General features: G+C 51.0%; 2 protein-coding genes across 12 annotated transcripts in view; one reads left to right on the top strand and one right to left on the bottom strand.

The window, feature by feature from the left end:
* Nucleotides 1-4,516: 4,516 nt before the first annotated feature.
* NSDHL (NAD(P) dependent steroid dehydrogenase-like) lies at nt 4,517-19,084 on the bottom strand. Of its 11 annotated transcripts, XM_027662342.1 has the most exons (10): nt 18,479-18,496; nt 18,027-18,068; nt 17,904-17,922; nt 17,346-17,395; nt 14,118-14,279; nt 12,290-12,436; nt 10,902-11,030; nt 9,293-9,435; nt 6,198-6,300; nt 4,517-5,456 (listed from the first exon to the last, which is right to left on the bottom strand). In XM_027662342.1, the coding sequence occupies exons 4-10, from the start codon at nt 17,364-17,366 to the stop codon at nt 5,121-5,123; spliced, it is 1,041 nt and encodes a 346-aa protein (XP_027518143.1). In that variant the 5' UTR covers nt 17,367-17,395; nt 17,904-17,922; nt 18,027-18,068; nt 18,479-18,496; the 3' UTR covers nt 4,517-5,120. The 11 variants fall into 11 exon arrangements, with proteins under 11 accessions (XP_027518143.1, XP_027518144.1, XP_027518145.1 ...); XM_027662343.1 differs by lacking the exons at nt 18,027-18,068; nt 18,479-18,496 and adding an exon at nt 18,417-18,445; XM_027662344.1 differs by lacking the exons at nt 17,904-17,922; nt 18,027-18,068; nt 18,479-18,496 and adding an exon at nt 19,035-19,084.
* Nucleotides 19,085-19,251: 167 nt separating this feature from the next.
* The window catches only part of LOC113956127 (centrin-2-like), a 4,295-nt gene continuing 3,159 nt past the window's right edge, over nt 19,252-20,387 (top strand). The window contains exon 1 of the mRNA XM_027662349.1: nt 19,252-19,379. Within this exon, the coding sequence (XP_027518150.1) occupies nt 19,332-19,379 (48 nt within the window). The 5' untranslated portion in view covers nt 19,252-19,331. The remainder of the gene's footprint in view (nt 19,380-20,387) is intronic.

The raw sequence follows: 20,387 nt of genomic DNA on the forward strand, positions 1-20,387 counted from the left end.
GCTGGAATACAACGATCTGCCCCCTGCTCCCGCAGACACGGCTGCACAGGAGGGCAGGAGCAAACCAGCACCGAGACAAAAGGGTCTGCTCAGCAAACACAGGGCACAGGAGAGGCCATGGCAAGTGCCAGCTGAGCCAGGGCTGAGCCAGGGACACAAAACTGTGCCATGAGGGAGCAGCAGCAGCAGCACCTCCACCGTGCCCTGTTGCAAGCAGGGAGATGCTCATTTCTTTCCCATCACCAGCTCAGCAGCTCCCTCAGGGCCCCCAGGCAAAGGAGCTGCTTTCCCTCTGCCTAATAAGGCCCAGGTTGTACCACCCTCACACCCGTGGGCCTGGCACCTTCCCGGGGCTTGCACAAGCACCAGCGAAACTCGGGAAGGAATTCTCTGGGAGCAGAGTCCAGCCCACTCCTGCCGTGGCTCCGCGGTGCTGGGAGGTGTGGGAACACCCCAGTGCCTGCTGCTGCCTGCACGTTGGGGTAACAGAGACAGGGATCTGCAGAGCCAACAGAAATCCCCTTCCACAGCTTCCCAAAAGGCTGTTGGAGCACTGGAACATGTCATGGATCCCTGTGCTGAGCTCCCGCGGGATGCAAAGATCCTCCACCCAAACCTCCGTGCCCCCCTCCATGCCCTGCCAGGGGGGGTGGAATCACTACACGTTGTTTTGGAGACCAAGGAAATTTGTTGTTGTCACTGCCCTCAAAGTTTACATTCCTGTAACAGCACCAGTTTGAAACCTCCCAGGTTGCCAAGGTCTGGGGAGCAGAACAAACAGAAGCACAGGGGTAACCAGCACAGAGAATGTCACTTCAGGACAAGCTTCCAATTAGGAATGTTTTGGCTCATGGAATTCTAAGTCACTCCCTCAACAAGCCAATTCAGCCCCCGCTGGAACAGATTCAACCCACTGTGTGGAATCTGTGCAGGCACAGAAAATGCATCTTCTTATCACTGTCAGGAGCCCAGTCAATCATGGAATAATGGAATGGTTTGGGTTGGAAGGGACCTTAAAGTTCATCCAGTCCACGGGCAGGGACACCTTCCACTAGCCCAGGTTGCTCCAAGCCCCATCCAACCTGGCCTTGGGCACCTCCTGCATCCCCAGCCCTGGCTGGACTGGAGCTCCCCTCTGGGCTTTTTTGCTCACTGGACATCTACTTTTCCATCAATTTTTCCTCTTCCCTGTTTCTGGTATCACGCCCAAGCCACCCTTTTCCTTTCTGGAAGGTGTGTGTGGACAAGAGCTTCCCCCACACCCCAAGGAATTCCCGAGACTGTACAACCCTCCTGAGCAATGTCTCTGTGAGAGGGGTTTTTGGTTACCTTAACTCCACCTAGAAAAGCACTTCTATTCCTCCTTCCCTTTCCCTCCCTCTCATTTCTCTGGGATAAGCAACAGATCCCTCCTTTATCTCTCCTGCTGCCAAAACCAGTCTCAGGTCAGCAAAAATAGGAGCTGCAGCAAGAAAAAGCCAGGAAAGCTGAGTGAGAGAGATAAGAAGTTTGGTGAGAGTGCTCCAGGGAACTCTTTGAAGACTTGAGGAGCTCCTGTTGGGTGTTACCACCAAGGACAGATTGCACCTGACCTTGGTCTTGGATATTTGGGTGGAAAATCTGATAATGGCAATTTTGCTTCACAGCCTCCTGCGCCCTGTCACACACACCATCCAGGGTGGGAATCCCAGCATGGTTTGGGGTGAAAGGGACCTTAAAGCTCATCCAGTCCCACCCCCTGCCAGGGGCAGGGACACCTCCCACTAGCCCAGGCTGCTCCAAGCCCCGTCCAACCTGGCCTTGGACACTTCCAGGGATCCAGGGGCAGCCACAGCTTCTCTGGGCAACCTGTGCCAGGGCCTCCCCACCCTCACAGGGAAGGATATCATAGAATCATAGAATAGATTGGGTTGGAAAAGACCTCCAAGATCATCAAGTCCAACCCCTGATCCAACTCCAATTACTATATCATGGCACTAAGGGCCACGTCCAATCTCTTTTTAAAAACCTCTAGGGATGGTGAATCCACCACCTCTCTGGGTAGGCTGTTCCAATGCCTGATAACCCTCTCTGTAAAGAATTTCTTCCTAACATCTAACCTAAACCTCCCCTGGCAGAGCTTGAGCCCATGTCCCCTTGTCCTATTGTTGGTTGCCTGGGAGAAGAGACCAACCCCCACCTGGCTATAACCTCCCTTCAGGTAGTTGAAGAGAGTGATGAGGTCGCCTCTAAGCCTTCTCTTCTCCAGACTGAACAACCCCAGCTCTCTCAGCCTCTCCTCATAGGACTTGTGCTCCAGTCCCTTCACCAGCCTTGTTGCTCTTCTCTGGACCCGCTCCAGCACCTCAATATCCTTCCTGAACTGAGGGGCCCAGAGCTGAACACAATACTCCAGGTGTGGCCTCACCAACGCAGAGTACAGGGGAAGGATCACTTCCCTGCTCCTGCTGGCCACACTGTTCTTGATGCAGGCCAGGATGCCATTGGCCTTCTTGGCCACCTGGGCACACTGCTGGCTCATGTTCAGCCTCCTGTCGATCAGCACCCCCAGGTCCCTTTCCGCCTGGCTGCTCTCCAGCCACTCTGTGCCCAGCCTGTAGCGCTGCAGGGGGTTGTTGTGGCCAAAGTGCAGGACCCGGCACTATTTATCCCTAATATTCCATCTAATCCTGCCCTCTGGCAGTGTGAAGCCATTCCCCCTTGTCCTGTCACTCCAGATCCTTGTCCAAAGTCTCTCTACATCTTTCTTGTAGCCCCTTCAGGTCCTTGAAGGCCACGATTAGGTCACCTTGAAGCTTCTCTTTTCCAGGCTGAACAATCCCAATTTTCTGTCTTTTCTTATAGGAGAGGTGCTCCATCCCTCTGATCATCTTGGTGGCCTCCTCTGGACTCACTCCAACAGGTCCATGCCCTTCCTGTCCTGAAGAGCTGTCCCATCAAATGGATACCAGGCAGGAAAGAACAGAAGGATCTCCTCGGCTTGGCCAAGAAAACATAAGATGAGCTTTATGCTCATTAGGGTGAGAAAACGAGTTGAGAGGAGGAGGCTGGACCAGGGATGGGAGATGCTATGGATAAAGCAAGGTTCTCCTGCTTTGTGGCCAGGGTTAGAGTCAGGTTCCACCAAAGCAACAGTCCCTGTTTACTTGTGTTTGGGAAACAGCAGCTCCTCAGCAGCCAGAAGCAGCTCTGGCAGCTGCCCTAATTACACAGGGAGAGCAACCAACCCAACCCGGGTGTGACACAACACCTCCCTCCCTGCCCAGCCCGGGGAACTGCTCCCCCCCATCCCAGAAAACCTCTGGGTTACCCTCCCTGGGTGAGGGAAACCCCAGTGCCCCTCCTGCTTCCATCCCGCTGACTCCAACTTCCAGCGCCTCTTGTTTCAGGAGCCCCTTCTGGTTGGGACCTTCCTTACCTTGACAGGCCTCCAAAGGCACAGTCCTGGAACTGTGTCCAAGGACTGAGAGGGATTTTTGGGACAGATTGGAGCTGCAAGGCAGTTCTGGCTGGGAAATGCCATCTAGAGGCCAAAGGTGCTTTTGCTGTGGTTTGACTGCAGGTGATGCCGGTGCCAGATCCTTCCACTCCAGCACATCCCCATTCCCTCCCCACCTCCCTGAGGGAGGGCAGTGTTATCCCTGCTTCCAGGAGGACCAGCTGGCTGACCAGTGCAGACCAGAACAATAGGAACTGGCCCAAGCAACTGGCCAGGTCACTGCAACATCAAGGCCAAGGTTGGTAAAATGAACCCTTAGAGCAGCACATAAAAATTCCTAGGAAGAAAAGCCCAACATAAAAACTCTCCAAAAAAACAGCCAGGGGATAAAACAAAACCAATTTTATAGGATCAAGCTCACAGATGGAGGTTAAGGCTCACTGTGGTGGAAGTTGTGGCTGCTCCATCCCTGGAAGTGTCCAAGGCCAGGTTGGATGGAGATCGGAGCAACCTGGGACAGTGGAAGGTGTCCCTGCCCATGTGGTGGGACTGAATGGGCTTTAAGGTCCCTTCTAACCCCAAGAATTCTAGGATTCAATGATTCTGTGAGTGAGGGAGGTACTTCCCATAATTCTGAAATTTGAAACACCAAAACTCCCAGGAGTCAGGAATCAGCACGGAGGGAAATTCCAACTCTACCCTAAACCCTTCATTTAAGAGCAAACCAGAACTGGAGCACTTAGGAAGATTATAGGGTAGAGGACACTTAATACACATGTCAAACAAAATAGCTTGGGGATCTTTGCATTATATTCCATGTGGAAAAGAGGTTTTTTCATGGACTAAGTGGTCAAAGCAACAGAAATTACCATGACCAGCAATAAGAGGTCAGAGAAGATGAGCTTTGTGTGCTGCAGGATCATCCAGCTACTGTAGTTCCTGTGGGAAATGAGTTATGGGAAAAGAGTCCACAGCAAAGAGCTCTCCCCCCACCAAGGGAATCATCCAAATCCAAGTTGTGCTGAGATGGTCAGAAAGGGATCTGCCCTTTCAAAGATGGCACAGAAAACTAGGAAGTCATCTCTTTGTGATTTACTTGAGTTCTTCTTGGAACAGAAATAGGCTCCTGCAGGACCAAAGGAACAAAGAGAGGCCTTTCCTCAGGTTTCCTTCAGGAAGAAGCCAAATCACCCACTAATCACAGAGAGAAAACCAAATGAGCTGCAATGATTCCAGAGCTGGTGGCAGAACTGCTATTTGCCAGGAGCTTCTCCTGTCTAGAGCAAAGCCAAAGCCCAGAGGGGACCAGCCACGAGAAGGGTTTGGTTCCTCAGCTCTGAGAGGAGGTGGCTGATGTCACCACAGCAACAAAACATGGGGACAAGGGTGGAGAGGAGAGGAGGAATTGCTGATGGGCTGCCTCGGGACTGAAGAGGGCACAGCAGGGTGTTTATTCACAGTCCAGAGAGTTCAGCAGCTGGCTCGAAACAAGAAGTCACCTCAAAGAACTGTTAGAACAGCTCCTGTGTGAGGGTTTTTCAGCCCAGGTAGCGGCGAGGAGGAACTTGGGGGGGGGGAAACTCCCCGTTCCTGGGACTTGGTGACATTTCCTTCAGTGCCCACAGCAAGACATCACAAAAATCATGGAAAATCAAGCTGGAAGGAGTCCCTGCAGGGCTGCTCAGGCCCTGGCCCGGCGCAGGTGGGGGTAGCTCTGCAGGGTCCTGGCTATGGCCTCCTCCAGCCCCACCACAGGCCTGTACCCCATGTCCCTCTTGGCCCTCTCGCAGCTGTAGTAGTGGAATGTCCCAGCCAGGGCCACCCTCATGGGGGTGAAGGTGGCCTTGATGGTCACCAGGGGCCTGAGCAGCCCCAGCAGCAGGGCCAGCAGCAGGGCCAGGTAATAGGCCAGCCAGTAGGGGATGTGGTACTTGGGAGGGTCGTAGTCCAAGCCGGTCAAGATGCGGGACATGAAGGCCCAGAAGGGAACTGGCTCATCGTTGGTGATGTGAAAGGCCTGGAAGAGAAGGAGACGAGAAGCCAGGTGAGAAAAATCATCCTGGGCTTCACAAATTTGGCTCAGTGATGGCCCATCTCGTGCTCACCCCTGAGCTGGGCAGGAGCATATCTCTCAGGACATGCTGCTTGGCACTGACCACCTCTGGGTGAAGAGGGATGAGCCTCTTCTTTGCCAAGAAACAGCTCCTTCTGACACTCCAGAGGCTGAGATTCCTCATAAATGTCAAACAAACTGACTGACACAGCACAGAGCAAACACATTAAAGCACAAGTGGGGCCAGGAAAAGCTGTCCAGGTTTCTCCTGTTCTGAACTCTGGCCTAAAAGCCTCTGTGTTTCCATGTGTGCCCACAGTTGTGCCTGGATCTCCTTTCACGGGGGGTTTTACAGCATGAAATCCAAGCATGTTCATCCAGCTTAGCCGATGTTAGCTGGTTAAAACTTGGTGCTGACAACATCATGGGTGCCATCCCCTGGATGGGCTCTTCTCTTAAGAGCTGGACTCCATGATCCTTGTGGGTCCCTTCCAACTCGGAATTTTCTGGGATTCTGTGATGTGGTGGCACACAAGGGTCACCACATGGACAACCATTCATCGTACCCATGGCCAGACCTGACCCACTTGGGTGTGGAGCTCCTCTCATCTCCAGGAGGGATGGTCAGGACACAGAACTCAGGATCCCAGCTGGAAGTTTGGCTGGGGACACCCCCTCCCCTCCCATCCCAAGGTTCTTTCTCACCTTCCCACACAGGGGAGAGCCTTTCTGCAGCTTTTCCGCAGCCAGGATGTGCCCATGGACCACGTTTTCCACGTAGGTGAAGTCCACCAGGTTCTTTCCATCCCTGGAAACACAAACAGAAGGAATTTTAGCCCTAAGGCACATTGGGCTGAAAAGCTGCTCGTGGCAAAAGGAAGGACTTTCACCCAGGAAAGATTTCTCCCAAGTTTCTTTATTTATCTTTTCCCACTCTTTTGTGCTGCAATTTCAGGCCAGGGGGGTGGAATCACCACATATTATTTTGGAGACAAAGGAAAGGAAACTTTGTCACTGCCCTCAAAGTTTACATTCCTGGAACAGCATCAGTTTGAAACTTCCCAGGTTGCCAAGATCCCCCAGGTCTGGGGAGCAGAACAAACAGAAGCACAGGGGTAACCAGCACAGAGAATGTCACTTCAGGACAAGCTTCCAATTAGGAATGTTTTGGCTCATGGAATTCTAAGTCACTCCCTCAACAAGCCAATTCAGCCCCCACTGGAACAGATTCAACCCACTGCGTGGAATCTTATTTTGAGGCAGGTACAGAAAATGCATCTGCTCAGAGTCCAATTAATCATGGAATGGTTTGGGTTGGAAGGGACCTTAAAGCTCATCCAGTCCATGGGCAAGGACACCTTCCAGTAGCCCAGGCTGCTCCAAGCCCTGTCCAACCTGGCCTTGAACAATTCCAGGGATGGGGCAGCCACAGCTTCTCTGGGCAACCTGTGCCAGGGCCTCCCCACCCTCCCAGGGAAGGATTTCTCCCCAGTATTCCCTCTAACCCTCCTGTTTCAGTTTGAAATCAAACCAACCAAAATAAATCAACCCATCCCCACCATCACTTGGTCATAAAACCAGGATTGCTGCAGCCCAAACCTGGAGTTTGGGCGGGTTTGCTGCTCACAGATCAACGTGAGAGATCAATTCAGGAGTGAGCTGGGAGAATAAGAACCAAAAAAAACCCCTAAATCAAAAAACCAACAGCCAAAACCCCATCAAATTATTCTCTTCCTTCCTTCTACCCCAAGACCATGTGCACATACACACCTGAACCACACCTAAACCACACCTAAAAACACACCTAAACCACGCCTAAAGTGCACCTAAAGACACACCTAAAGCACACTTAAAACATGCCTAAAAACATGCCTAAAACTTGTCTAAACCGCACCTAAACTCACACTTAAATCCACACCTAAAACCTGCCTAAAACACACCTAAAACCACACCTAAAACACATCTAAAACCAAACCTAAAACGAAACCTAAAACACATGTAAAGCACACCTAAAACACACCTAAATCCACGCCTAAAACATACCTAAAACCACACCTAAAACCACACCTAAACCACTCCTAAAACCCGCCTGAAACCACGCCTGAAACCTGCCTAAAACACACCCAAAACCATACCTAAAACCAAACCTAAAGCACATCTAAATCACACCTAAAACACGCCTAAATCCACATCTAAAACATACCTAAAGCACGCCTAAAACCACGCCTAAAACTATGCCTGAAACCACGCCTGAAACCACGCCTAAAACACGCCTGAAACCTGCCTAAAACACGCCTGAAACCTGCCTAAAACACGCCTGAAACCATACCTAAACCCAAACCTAAAGCACACCTAAATCACACCTAAAATACACCTAAATCCACATCTAAAACATGCCTGAAACCACGCCCAAAACATGCCTGAAACCACGCCCAAAACATGCCTGAAACCACGCCCAAAACACGCCTGAAACCACGCCCAAAACACGCCTGAAACCACGCCCAAAACATACCTGAAACCATACCTAAAACCAAACCTAAAGCCCACTTAAATCACACCTAAAATACACCTAAATTCACATCTAAAACATACCTAAACCACGCCTAAAGCACTCCTAAAACCATGCCTGAAGCCACGCCTAAAGCACACCTGAAACCACACCCAAACCACGCCTAAAACCTGCCTAAAATCACGCCTGAAACCACGCCTAAACCATGCCTAAACCCACGCCTAAAAACACACCAAAAGCCACGCCTAAAACCACACAAACCAGGTCCCCGCATGGAGTAAAAATCCACTCTTAATGAAATCCCTTCTTAATTAAAAAGCACATTTCCAGAGCAAACCAACCTCAACTACCTCTTGCTCTAAACCTCCAGCGCTCCACTGGAAGCTCTGCAAGGGGCTCAGTAACAAGGCGACTCTCTTTGATCCCACCACCAGAAATAGTCAAATACTTGTAGGATTTAACAGGTTATTTAATTGCCAGAACCTCCCACACCAAAAGTGTGCATTAATTAAATTCCTGTAAGTCATCTGAGCTTTCACATCTGATGGCACAGCTCTTTAGAGAGCTAAAGCCATGCCAGCTTCCCTCAGGGATATTCCTTTGGCATTGGGAACACTCACCACTTGAGGGGATGGACCCCTGACAAAGGAGGATTTTTAAAGAAAGAAGTGAAAAAAAATTTGATATTTTAAAAATTAATATTAAATATTTCATTAATAAAAATAATTCATATTAATAATATTTAATATTAACCAATAACCATAATTATATATTATATTAATAGTGTATATATTCTATAATAATACATAGTATATATTATTAAACATAATAATATATTTAAAAATTATTAATAACTAATAGTTTAAAACAATTGCTACTTAAGTACATTTAATAATAAATATATTTAATAATAAATATATTTAAATATAAATTTAAATCAATTTATTAAATATATTTATTTAATAAATATTTATATTATAAATAATATTAATATAATAATTTACAATAATTTATAATAACAAATAAACGATAATATATATTTATTAAATATATTTAATAAATATGTGATAATATATTTAATAATATATTTAATAATAATTTATTATCATAATATTAATGTAATTTATATTATTTATGATCAGCCATAAGATATTATTAATTACAGTAATGAAAATAATAAAATTATATTTTTAAATTAATAGCAAAAGCGGGAAAAAATGAATATTATGCCCTCTCAAAAGGGCTTTTTGTAGGTTTTATCACAGCAATAAAATGCCTGAGCTTTGCTCACCCGATGATGAACTTCATTTTGCCCCTCTTGGCTGCCTGGATGAGGATGGGAACCAGCTGAGGGTCTCTGGGACCGAATATTCCGTGGGGCCGAATGGCAACGGTGAGGAAATTGTTGTCTGGGTCGTTTGCACTGAGCACTTCCTGCAGGGAAAGAAGAGAATCCAAACAGGAGAAAGGCTGGGAAGGAAAATTCCAAGCTCCTCACTCAGTGATCTGGGCTCCCATCCCCTTGGGAAGACACCAGTGGATGAATTATTACCCCTTCTCATCTTTACAAACGATCCTTCCTTTGTTCCCAGCTCTACAAATGATCCTTCCTTTGTTCCCAGCTCCACAAATGATCCTTCATTTGTTTCCAGCTCTTCTCCCACTTATCTTTAAGGAGAAAAACCCGACAAGAACCAGTTGGACACTTCAGGAATTGCCAGGCAAAGGAAGGGAACCCTTTGCTTCTCCCATTTAACACCATAAACCCCAGAGGTTTTTCAAGTTCCTTCGCTCCATGAACTCCTTGTGCTGGAGAAGAGGAGGACACTCAGCAATTCCACCTCTGTCCCTCCCATCAGCCATTCCCACCCCAAATCTCCTGGATCTCCTTCAGGAGGGGCTGATCCCACCTCTCTGGCAGCACCAAGAGCTGAGCACGTCCAGCAAAGGACTGAATTCCCTTGGGAGCTTCCAACCAACACGTCCTCCTCGTTCCCAACAGCTGCTGGGATTTCTGGGAAACCCCAGGATCGAGGCACAGCCAAAACCACACGGAATACTTTGCATTTCACCCCAAACCGAGCCAGAATTACACTGCACTTGATTGCTGCTCCCCAGCTCTCCCTTCCTCGGCGCAGAGTGGTCGTGCTTGTGAAAGCACAGATGCTTTTACAATTCAAATTAATTCAGCTCTTTTTGAGAGAAACCCTCGAAGGTCTCAGGGACACGCTGGCAGCACCAGCACAGAAGCAACTCTGAATTCTGCCTGCACAACAAGCCCAGATTCTTTCCACAGTTGAAAGGCCAAGCCATGGGAAAAGGCTCAACACCAGGTTTGATCCCGTTGGTTTAAAACATTGCTGCACCATATTTAAACCCCAAATGCTGCAGCAAAAAGAACAGGGAATACAACAGATATTGGGGATGTGCAAACACGCAGAGCAGTGAACTTTCAGATGCAGGGGCAGTTTTGAGGTGGTTTTGAACAATAATATTTCAGTATATGGCCAAGAGCATTGGTTGACAACACTTTGTTTGGCTGGTGTGCTCCTCAGCTCAGCCCACATTCCCATCTTTTCCTTCCCCAGGGCCTTGTTCACAATCCCAACTATAAACTCAGGCTGCAAATCAGGAAAATGGGGTTCTGAAACAGCCTCCCAGAGCAGAGGAGACAAAAAACTCCCCTCAGCTGCTCTTAAACCAAAGCTTAAAGCTAAGAAGTGGCATTTTCATGCCATGGAAGTGACACCTCTGCCAGCTCTGAGCCAACTTGTGTGGTGTCAGACACTATTTCATTCAACTTCAGGGGTAATTTATGGCACAACATGATTTTAGTCTCTTATTATTAAGTTAATACATCGAAAAATAACAATTTAACCACAAGATACAATGGCAAATACCTTCTCCTGGAGGATCTTGGTCTCTGTGTAGTAGTCAATAGGTTTCTGTGCATAAGGGAGGTCTTCTGATCCATTTTTTATGTCTGTGCCCTCAAAAACTACACTGGCACTGCTGGTTAACACCAGTTTCTGCAAAGGATGGCAGAGAAAACAGTTGTTTGAAGCCTAAGACAGAAGGGTTATCGTTTATGAAGGCTGAGTAAAGACAATAATAATGTTTAATCAACTGATCCTACAGAGAATGAACTGAGTCTAGAAGAACAAGACCAAGAGAAAATGAGCTCAAACTGCAGGTGTGGCTCTGTCACAGGGTTTTGTGCCACCTAAAGGACATCAAAACACCTCAACAAACACCCCAGGCAGGGGAAAACATCCCCAGGGAAATCAGAGTGAAAAGGAACACTGTAAAACTTAACACAAATTAGTGGGTTTGGGATGGATTTGCTCATCTTCACAGTAACAGGATCACAGGAGACTGAACCAAAAAAGAGAAATCTTGGATGTTTTTGCTGGATAAAAATGTAGCCAAGTGGATTCAAAGCTCTCAGCAATCAGAGACATGTGGTCCTGGAGAAAATGGACATTGTCAGAAACAGATGGTTGGATCCAACAGGTTCTGCTCCCATAGAATCCAGACACAGCCTGGAGGGAAACAGCACGTGGCCCATCTCCTTATGACACCAGAGGGAAAGAAAAACCCCCCAACCAACCCCAGCTGTGAGAGGCAGAAATTCTGAACGTGATCCCTTCTGGATTTGTCCATGGACACTGCACTAAACCCTCTGGAGTTGCACCACTGCCTGGGATAACGGGATCTTCACATGTGCTGGGCTGGCAGATTTGCTGAGAATTGAAAACTCCTGTGGTATCAAAAGACCACCAGGAGGAAATTCAGCTTGCGATTTGAGGCTGCTCAACAGCAGCTTCCTGCTTTCCTCAGGCTCTTTCCTTTGAGGGCAACTGATTTTCTAAACCAAATTACACCGAGACTGTGGCCCAAGTGTGTTCCCTCTCATTACACGGCAAAGAATTCAGACAGGGAATACATGCCATGGATATTCCCACTGCTGGAAAAGCCACCTTTGGAGCTGTCCCATGAAAGAAGCCACTTGCCAGCTGTGGTTCTCCCCTGGGTGATTCCCAGGAACCTGGCAGGACAGATTTGAATGGATGCTTTTCCTGCAGTCAGGAAGACTGCAACGTGCAGGTTTTCTGTGGCAAACATGGATTGAGTTTCCATCCAACACTAAGCAGGAGTGTGTCTCCCACTAGTTTTCATGGAACAAGTAGGAATTGATTATCTCAGAGCCCTAAACTGGACAGAAATTGGTTCACAGTGCAAGTGTTATAAAGTCCACTCCAGTGCCCACGTGCTTTTCCAGCCTTACCTGCACTCCAGCTTCTTTGCAGGCCTCAATGACTGCTTTGGTTCCCATAAAATTCACCTTGTAAAACAGTTCCCTGTTGTCACTGGAAGGTGCTGGGGATGCACAGTGAAAGGCCATGGACACGCCTTGCAAAGCTGGGAGCAGAGCCTGGGAATGAAGCAACAGCCACAGTGCAGGAAAAAAAATTAATAAGAAGGAAATAAAAGACAGTTTTTTCATGGAAACACTCTGCGAAATTTCACTCATGTTCCCTCCATAAAGGTGGGCAGCTGGAATAGGATTTGCATGCAGGATTTTCACAGTGCCCTCTCCTGTTGCTGGGCAAACACACTCTACATCAACCCTTCTTTCCAGAGAAGAACCTGAGAACTCCTCCAGAGCTGGAGGCTTTTTAGGCTGAACTACTTGGAATATCATCAGTAGGTAGGAGACTCAGAACTCCCTGGAGCCAGGAGTTGGGACACTCAGGAAGCAGCAGTTTCCCAGTTCCCCAGGGCCCTGTTGGAGGTGACTGTCCCAAAGCCCTGAGCTGTGGTGTTCAGGCAGGTGGGGAGGTGTCTCTCACCTGGCTCACCCTCAGGAGGCCTCAGCCTGCCCTGACTGTTGGGAATAACGAGTTGTGCCGTTCTCATGGAACTGAGGAGAGCTGGGAGAGCCCCCCTGCAATTAGCACAGGGGCTGTAATTACACTGAGTGTCTAAACCAACAGTGATGCAAAGCTTCAGACAGAAATCAGGTCTGTTCTTTGCAGCTCCAAGAGATACCAGGGCTGTTCCTTTGAGATGATTCCATGGAGAAGTGCTGAGGCTTCACCCCAGGGAAAGGTTGGGGGGCACATCTGCAACCCCTTTTCCAACCTGTGCAGGGCCTCCAGGTGTGTCAGAGCTTTGGGAAAGGCTCAGTGTTGGAACCAACACCCGTTTAACCAGACCTCCTTTCCCAGAATGGGTCAGGTCAGAAGGAACCACGGTGGGTCATCTGGTGCCACCTCCCTGCTCCATCCCAGAGCACATGGATTGTGTCCAGATGGGTCTGGAATAACCTCAGCGAGGGAGACTCCACCCCCTCTCTGGTCTCTGTTCAGTGCTGGGTCACTGCCCAGCAAAGAAGTTCTTCCTCAGATCCAGGAAGAACTTCCTGGGCATCAGTTCCTGCCCATTCCTCTTGTGCCATTGCTGGGCCCCCCGAGCAGAGCCTGCTCCATCCTCTGCCCCCTCCCTGCAGCCCCTCCAGACATGGCTGAGGGCCCCTCTCAGGCTCTGCTCTGGAGGCTGAACAGCCCCAGCTCCCTCAGCCTTTGCTGCTCCCAGAGCTGCTCCATCCCTTGGGCATCTCCACAGCCTGCGCTGGCCCCGCTCCAGGAGCTCCCTGGCCCTGCTGTGCTGAGGAGCCTGAGCTGGGCCCAGCCCTGCAGATGTGCCTGCCCAGGGCTGGGCAGAGGGGCAGGATCACCTTCCTCAACCAGTGCTCTTCCAAATGCCCCCCAGGATCCCACTGGCCTCCTGTCACCCCGGGCTCGTTGCTGGCTCAGGGACCCTCAGGGCCCTCTCCCAGAGCTGCTCCCCAGCAGGTCCCCCCCAGCCTGTGCTGGTGCCCAGGGTTGTTCCTACCCAGCTGCAGGCCCTGCACTTGGCATTGCTGAATTCCAGACAGTTCTTCCCTGCCCATCTCCCCAAGCTTCTCCAAGTCCTCTGAGGGATCAGCCCCCTCCTGCGCCGACCCCGCTGGGGAGCCACCACCCCTTCCCCCAACCACTGATGAAGTGAATCAACCCAGCACTGAGCCCTGGGGACACCCCTAGTGCCAGGCTGTCCCTGTGGGTCTGTACCTCCTTGTCACAGAGGTCTCCCAGGAAGAACTTCACTCGGTCGCTCTCGAAGCTCTGCTGGATGTCGAAGACGTTGACGGAGTAACCCCTGTCCAGGAGCTGCTCCACCATGTGCCGCCCCAGGAACCCCGAACCCCCGATCACAGTGCACCTCCTGCCAGCCTGCAGAGAGACAGAGAGGGGAGGCAAACCCCCTTAACAACCACACACACCCCAAGGAAACCCACCCGAACTTCCCAGGATCTTAACGGGCTGGGATTCCGCAGCTCGACCGGAGGAGTCAAAATTCAGGCACCCAGAGACTCCTCCAGTGGTCATCACAGTGACTCAGGAGCTCAGACACACTGGCTGGATTTGGGAAGGGCTTGGCCTCACCCCCCTAACAAGAGGCCCAAAAGGACAGAAGGAAAAGAGGATTTGCTCCCACAACCCTGCCTGATGGCAAAGAGTTCGAAGGGAGCCAACAAAAAGGTGCAGAGACATTTCCAGATGTTTTATGATGTGCTGGGGCCCAGTTGAGGTCCCTGAGCTCTCCTAGGCTGTTGTTCCCTCATTCTGTGACCCTGCATTAAATACAAAAGGCTGGGATATGGAAAAAGTACCATTTTCCCCAGCTCAGAGAGGTTTTTGGGCCATAACTCTCAGGAGCACAATTGATTGAGCTGTTCTATCTCTTTACCTGAAGTTCTTAGTTATGAATTTCTGCCTTGTGAGGCATTTTCTCACTAATTCATAAGAAATTAGTGCAGGACCAGGGAATCTGGGATATTTAGGAAGCAAACAACCCAAAAAGCCACTTGGAAAGACTGTGAGCAAACTGTTGTGTCTCCACAGCCCTGCTGGGGTAGAATTCGTACCCTAAAATCAATGTATTCATGGGCAGCTTGGCTTGTTACACACCTTATACTGTGCAATATCAAATTAGAGAGAGTTTATATATAAATTATATATAAAATTATATTTAATTGTGGCTGACCCATCCCTGGAAGTGTCCAAGGCCAGGTTGGACAGGGCTTGGAACAACCTGGGAGAGTGGAAGGTATCCCTGGGTGGAACTGGATGGGCTTTAAGGTCCCTCCCAACCCAAACCAGGCTGGGATTTTATGATGATTCTGTGATTTCCTTCAGCCCCAGGGCACAGATGATTCAGAATATTCAAACTGAATACTTTTGTATCAGAGCCTGTGACACTCAGGCTCCTCCAAGCCAAGAAAGCACCCAGGTACAGGCAAGGATTGCCCTTTGGAGCCATTAGTTCTTCCTTTATCTTTTTAAGCTTTTTAAATCAATGGTCACAGGCACTAATTAACAGATTCCTGTCTGCTCACTCTGTAACTGGAGTGAGACCAAAGACCTCCCCAGCACAGAACATCCAAACCCCGAGTCTGAGGGAGCCTTTGGACAAAGAATGTTCTGTCCTGGCTGGAAACACATTTACTCCTTATTGTTGCTGCACAACTGCAGAGGTGGGGGTTTATCTATGGAGCTGGAGGGTATTTTAACCCCCTGGAACCACACAAAGACAAGGATTGTTCAGAAGTTTCTAAGTGTCACATCCTTAAAGAAAAGTTCTGCTGCAGAGAAATTCCAGGAGTTTCCCCAGTTACATCAAAGCAGAACCAGTTATTTAGGATGGGATATGCAAAGCAGGGTCTGATTAGGGTCTGGAGCATAAATCCTATGAGGAGGAGCTGGGGGGGCTCAGCCTGGAGCAAAGGAGGCTCAGGGGGGACCTTCTGGCTCTGCAACTCCCTGACAGGAGGGGGGGAACTGGAGGGGGGGAGGGGTCGGGCTCTGCTCCCAGGGAACAAGGGACAGGAGGGGAGGAAACGGCCTCCAGCTGTGCCAGGGGAGGGTCAGGTTGGATTTGGGGAAAATTTCTTCATGCAAAGGGTTGTCCAGCCCTGGCCCAGGTGTCCAGGGCAGGGGTGGAGTCCCCATCCCTGGAAATGTTCAGATGGAACATTTTTAGTGGTGACCGTGGCAGGATTTGGTCAAAGAGGGGACAGAAGCTGTTTCAGCTCCTCCTCAAAAGGCAGCAGCTCCATCCCATCATTATTTTTCCCTGCTTTTCCCCTGTATCCTTTCTCAGCAAGGTCCCTTGCACCACAAACCATTCTGGGATTCCACGATCCCGGTGTGTTCTTCCCGAAAACTGCCCCGAGCTGTGTGCCCCAAAGCTTTCCTGCAGCACAATGCTGCCCTCTGCCTCTGCACCTCAGAGCCACTGCAGAGGGTTCAAATCACCTCCAGAGCTCGTTTAGGAACCATAAAACCCTAGAAGGGTTTGGGTTGGGAGGGACCTTAAAGCTCATCCAGTTCCACCCCTTGACAGGGGCAGGGACACCTCCCACTAGCCCAGGTTGCTCCAACCTGGCCTTGGACACTTCCAGGGATGGGTCAGCCACAATTAAATATAATTTTATATATAAACTCTCTCTAATTTGATACTGCACAGTATAAAGTGTGTAACAAGCCAAGCTGCCCATGAATACATCGATTTTAGGGTACGAATTCTACCCCAGCAGGGCTGTGGAGACACAACAGTTTGCTCACAGTCTTTCCAAGTGGCTTTTTTTTGGTTGTTTGCTTCCTAAATATCCCAGATTCCCTGGTCCTGCACTAATTTCTTATGAATTAGTGAGAAAACGCCTCAAAAGGCAGAAATTCATAACTAAGAACCTCCGGTAAAGAGACAGAACAGCCCAATAAATTGTTAATAATAATAACTATAATGCTATAATTATTATATTATGGAATACAATATAAATTATATAATATATAATTATATTCGTTATAACGGTAATAATTAATAATTATCATTATTAATAATAATAAATAACTCCTGAGAGTTACTTCCCAAATCTTCTCTGTGTTAAGCAAAATGGTACTTTTTCCATATCCCAACCTTTTGTATTTAATGTAGGGATCACAAAACGAGGGAACAACAGTCTAGGAGAGCTCAGGGACCTCAACTGGGCCATAAAACATCTGGGAATGATCCTGAAAGAACTCAGTCTCCAGCACTGACAAAGCCACTGGGGGGGTTGGAGCATTTCTGGATCTTTTTGGAACCAACAGCAGCAAATTATTCTTTGGAAAACCCCATTACCCCCCCCAGAATTATCCCTAATGCGGGATCAGTCCCAGGATGTTCAGGAGTGTCCATGAGAAGGTGTTTTTTGCAGGACAAATCTTCTCAAAGCCCCTTTTGGGGGCTCAACTCACCGATCTGAGACGTGTGGCCATGGCTCAGGTGAGGCCTGTCCACCAGATTCCTGCAAAAAAGGAGGATATTTTCTTCTTCACAATAAAATCCCACGTTTCTGAATCCAGAAATCCAAGTTTGAACCTGTTATGCTGAAGAAAGATGAAAAAAGGGAGTTCATTCTCCTTGTTTTGCTAAAAAAAAAAAAAAAAAAAAGCCAATGGATGTGCTGGAGACAGAGACTTTCCCCACATCCCCCTGGACCTTCCCAAGTGCCTCCAGGACCTTTCCCACATTCCCAGAACCCTTCCCCATGGCCTCCAGGACACTCCCAGTGCCCCCAGGACCTTTCCAAAAACAGCAGGACCTTCCCCAGTGCCCTTTCCACAATCCCTAGGACCTTCCCCACATCCTCCAGGATCCTCCCCATGGCCTGCAGAACCTTCTCATCACCCCCAGGACCTTCCCCAAAGCCCCCCAAGACCTCCCCACAACCCCCAGGGCCCTCCCAACATCCCCCAGGATCTTTCCAAAAACACCAGGACCTTCCTCACGTCCCCCAGGACCATCCCCACAACCTTTCCACTGCCCCAGGACCTTTCCAGGAACACCAGGACCTTGCCCATGGCCTCCAGAACCCTCCACACATCCCCCAGGATGTCTCCCAGTCCCCCCCTGACCCTGCCCATCACCCCCAGGACATTCCCCACAGCCCCCAGGACATTCCCCACAGCCCCCAGGACCTTCCCACAACCCTGTGCCCTTCTACAGCTCCCAGGACCCTTCCCATTGTCCTTCAGGACCTTCACCAGAGCCTCCAGCTCCTTTCCCAAGGCCCTCATGTCCTGTCCACGGCCCCCATCCCCTCTCCACAGTCCCCAGAACTGTTCCCAGCGCTCCCAGGACCTTCCCACAGCCTCCAGGACCCTCCCTGTGTCCTCCAGGACCTCCCCACAGCCCCCACGACCCTCCCCACAGCCCCCATGTCCTCCCCACAGCCCCCCAGACCTTCCTCACATCCCCCAGGATCTCCCTCACTCCTGCTCCAACCTTCCCCATGGCCCTGAGGACCTTTCCACTACTCCCATCACGTTCCTACAGCCCCCAAGACCTTCCTCACATCACCCAGGACCCTCCCCATGCCCCCCAGGACCTTCCCCATGCCCCCCAGGACCTTCCCCATGCCCCCCAGGACCTTCATACTAATTCCAGGACCTTCCTCAAAGCCCCCAGGACCTTCCTCAAAGCCCCCAGGACCTTCCCACATCGCCCAGGACTCTCCCCATGTCCTCCAGGACCTTCCCCGCATCCCCCAAGACTTTCTCCGCATCCCCCAGGACCTTCCCCATGGCCCCCACGACCCTCTCCACGGCCCCCCTGTCCTTTCCCACGGCCCTCAGGACCTGTCCACTGCTCCCATCACCCTCCTATGGCCCCCAGGACCTTTCGCCCTGCTCCCAGGACCTTTCCCGGTGCCCCCAGGATCTTTCCCACATCCCCCCGGACCTTCCTCCCAACCCCCAGGAGCCTCCCCACGTGCTTTCCCCCGGCCCCCAGGACGCTCCCCACTGCCCCCATCCCCTTGCCGCAGCCCCTCCCCGTCCTTTCCACTTTCCCACGCCCTCCCCGCAGCCCCCAGACCCGTTCCCAGTATTCCCAATATTCCCAGTGCTCCCAGTCCCTCCCAGTGCCGCCCCCTCCCCTCTCACCGCCGCTGCCGCTCCTAGCGCTCCCCGGCCCCGCCCCTCACCTGCCCTCCACCAATCAGCACCGCCCCTCCGTTCAGACCCCGCCCACTCCCCGACCCCGCCCCTCCCCCTGGGCCGAGCATCGCGCCAGCCCGATGCCGCGCGCTGATTGGCCCGCCGCCTCCTCCCTCCGGCCAATCGCGCTGGGAGCAGGAGGAGCCTTTTCCCACGCGCTCATTCACTCCCCCTTGGCTCCGCCCCGACCGCGGCCAATTGGAGCGCGCGTTGCCGTGGCAACGGCGTGGGGGGCGGCAGCCAATGGGAGAACGCGGCATTGAGGCCGCCGGGAGTGAAGGCGGCGGGATGGTCAGTGGGGGGGTGAGGGAGGAGGGGGACCTCAGGGGTCCGTGAGGGGCTTTGAGGGAGCCCTGGAAGACCTGAGGGTGTCGTGAGGGGCTGTGACGGACCTGAGGGGGCCGTGAGGGGCTCAGGGGCCCTTGAGGGACCTGAGGGGGCCGTGAGGGACCTGAGAGGGCTGTAAGGGGGACTGAGGGGACTGTGAGAGGCCTGAGGGGCCGTGAGGGGACTGGGTTATAAAGGAATGCTTGGCGAGGCTTCCTGTCTGGATCAGTGTTAATGAGGGACATCACTCCTGGATCCCTCCTGTAGCACCGCTGGATAATGATAACAACTGTACGGAAACACTGCCGGGATGCTCCTGGACTGGGAGAGGACAGGGGGCATGGAATCCCACAGCCTTGGCTTAAGTCAGCAGCATCACAGAATCAAAGCCATCCCTCGTAGGAGACATATTTTGGGTGGCAGATTGTCCCCCTTGGAATGTCTTCTCCCAGATAACACGCTACCTGTGTGTGGAATCATTAAATGTTTTGGGTTGGAAGGGACCTTATAGCTCATCCAGTCCCACCCCCTGCCATGGGCAGGGACACCTCCCACCAGCCCAGGTTGCTCCAAGCCCCGTCCAACCTGGCCTTGGACACTTCCAGGGATGGGGCAGCCACAGCTTCTCTGGGATCTGAGGGGGCTGTGAGGGGGCCATGAGGGACTTGAGGGGGCTGTAAGGGGACCGTGAAGGATGTGAGGGGCTGAGGGGGCCATGACAGGGCTGTGATGGACCTGGGGGGCCATGAGGGGTCTGAAAGGGCTGTAAGGGGACCTAAGGGGACCGTGAGGGGCTGAGGGGGCTGTGAGGGGACCTGAGGAGTCCGTGAGAGAGGTGAGGGAGCTGTGAGGGACCTGAGGGGACTGAGGGAGTTGCGAGGGACTTGAGGGGGCTGTGATGGATCTGAGGGGGCCGTGAGGGGCTTGAGGGGGCTGTGAGGGACCTGAGGGGACCATGAGGGGTCTGAGGAG

Source organism: Corapipo altera, unplaced genomic scaffold (genome assembly GCF_003945725.1).
Source record: "Corapipo altera isolate COAL_440 unplaced genomic scaffold, ASM394572v1 326, whole genome shotgun sequence".
Classification (NCBI taxonomy): Eukaryota; Metazoa; Chordata; class Aves; order Passeriformes; family Pipridae; genus Corapipo; species Corapipo altera.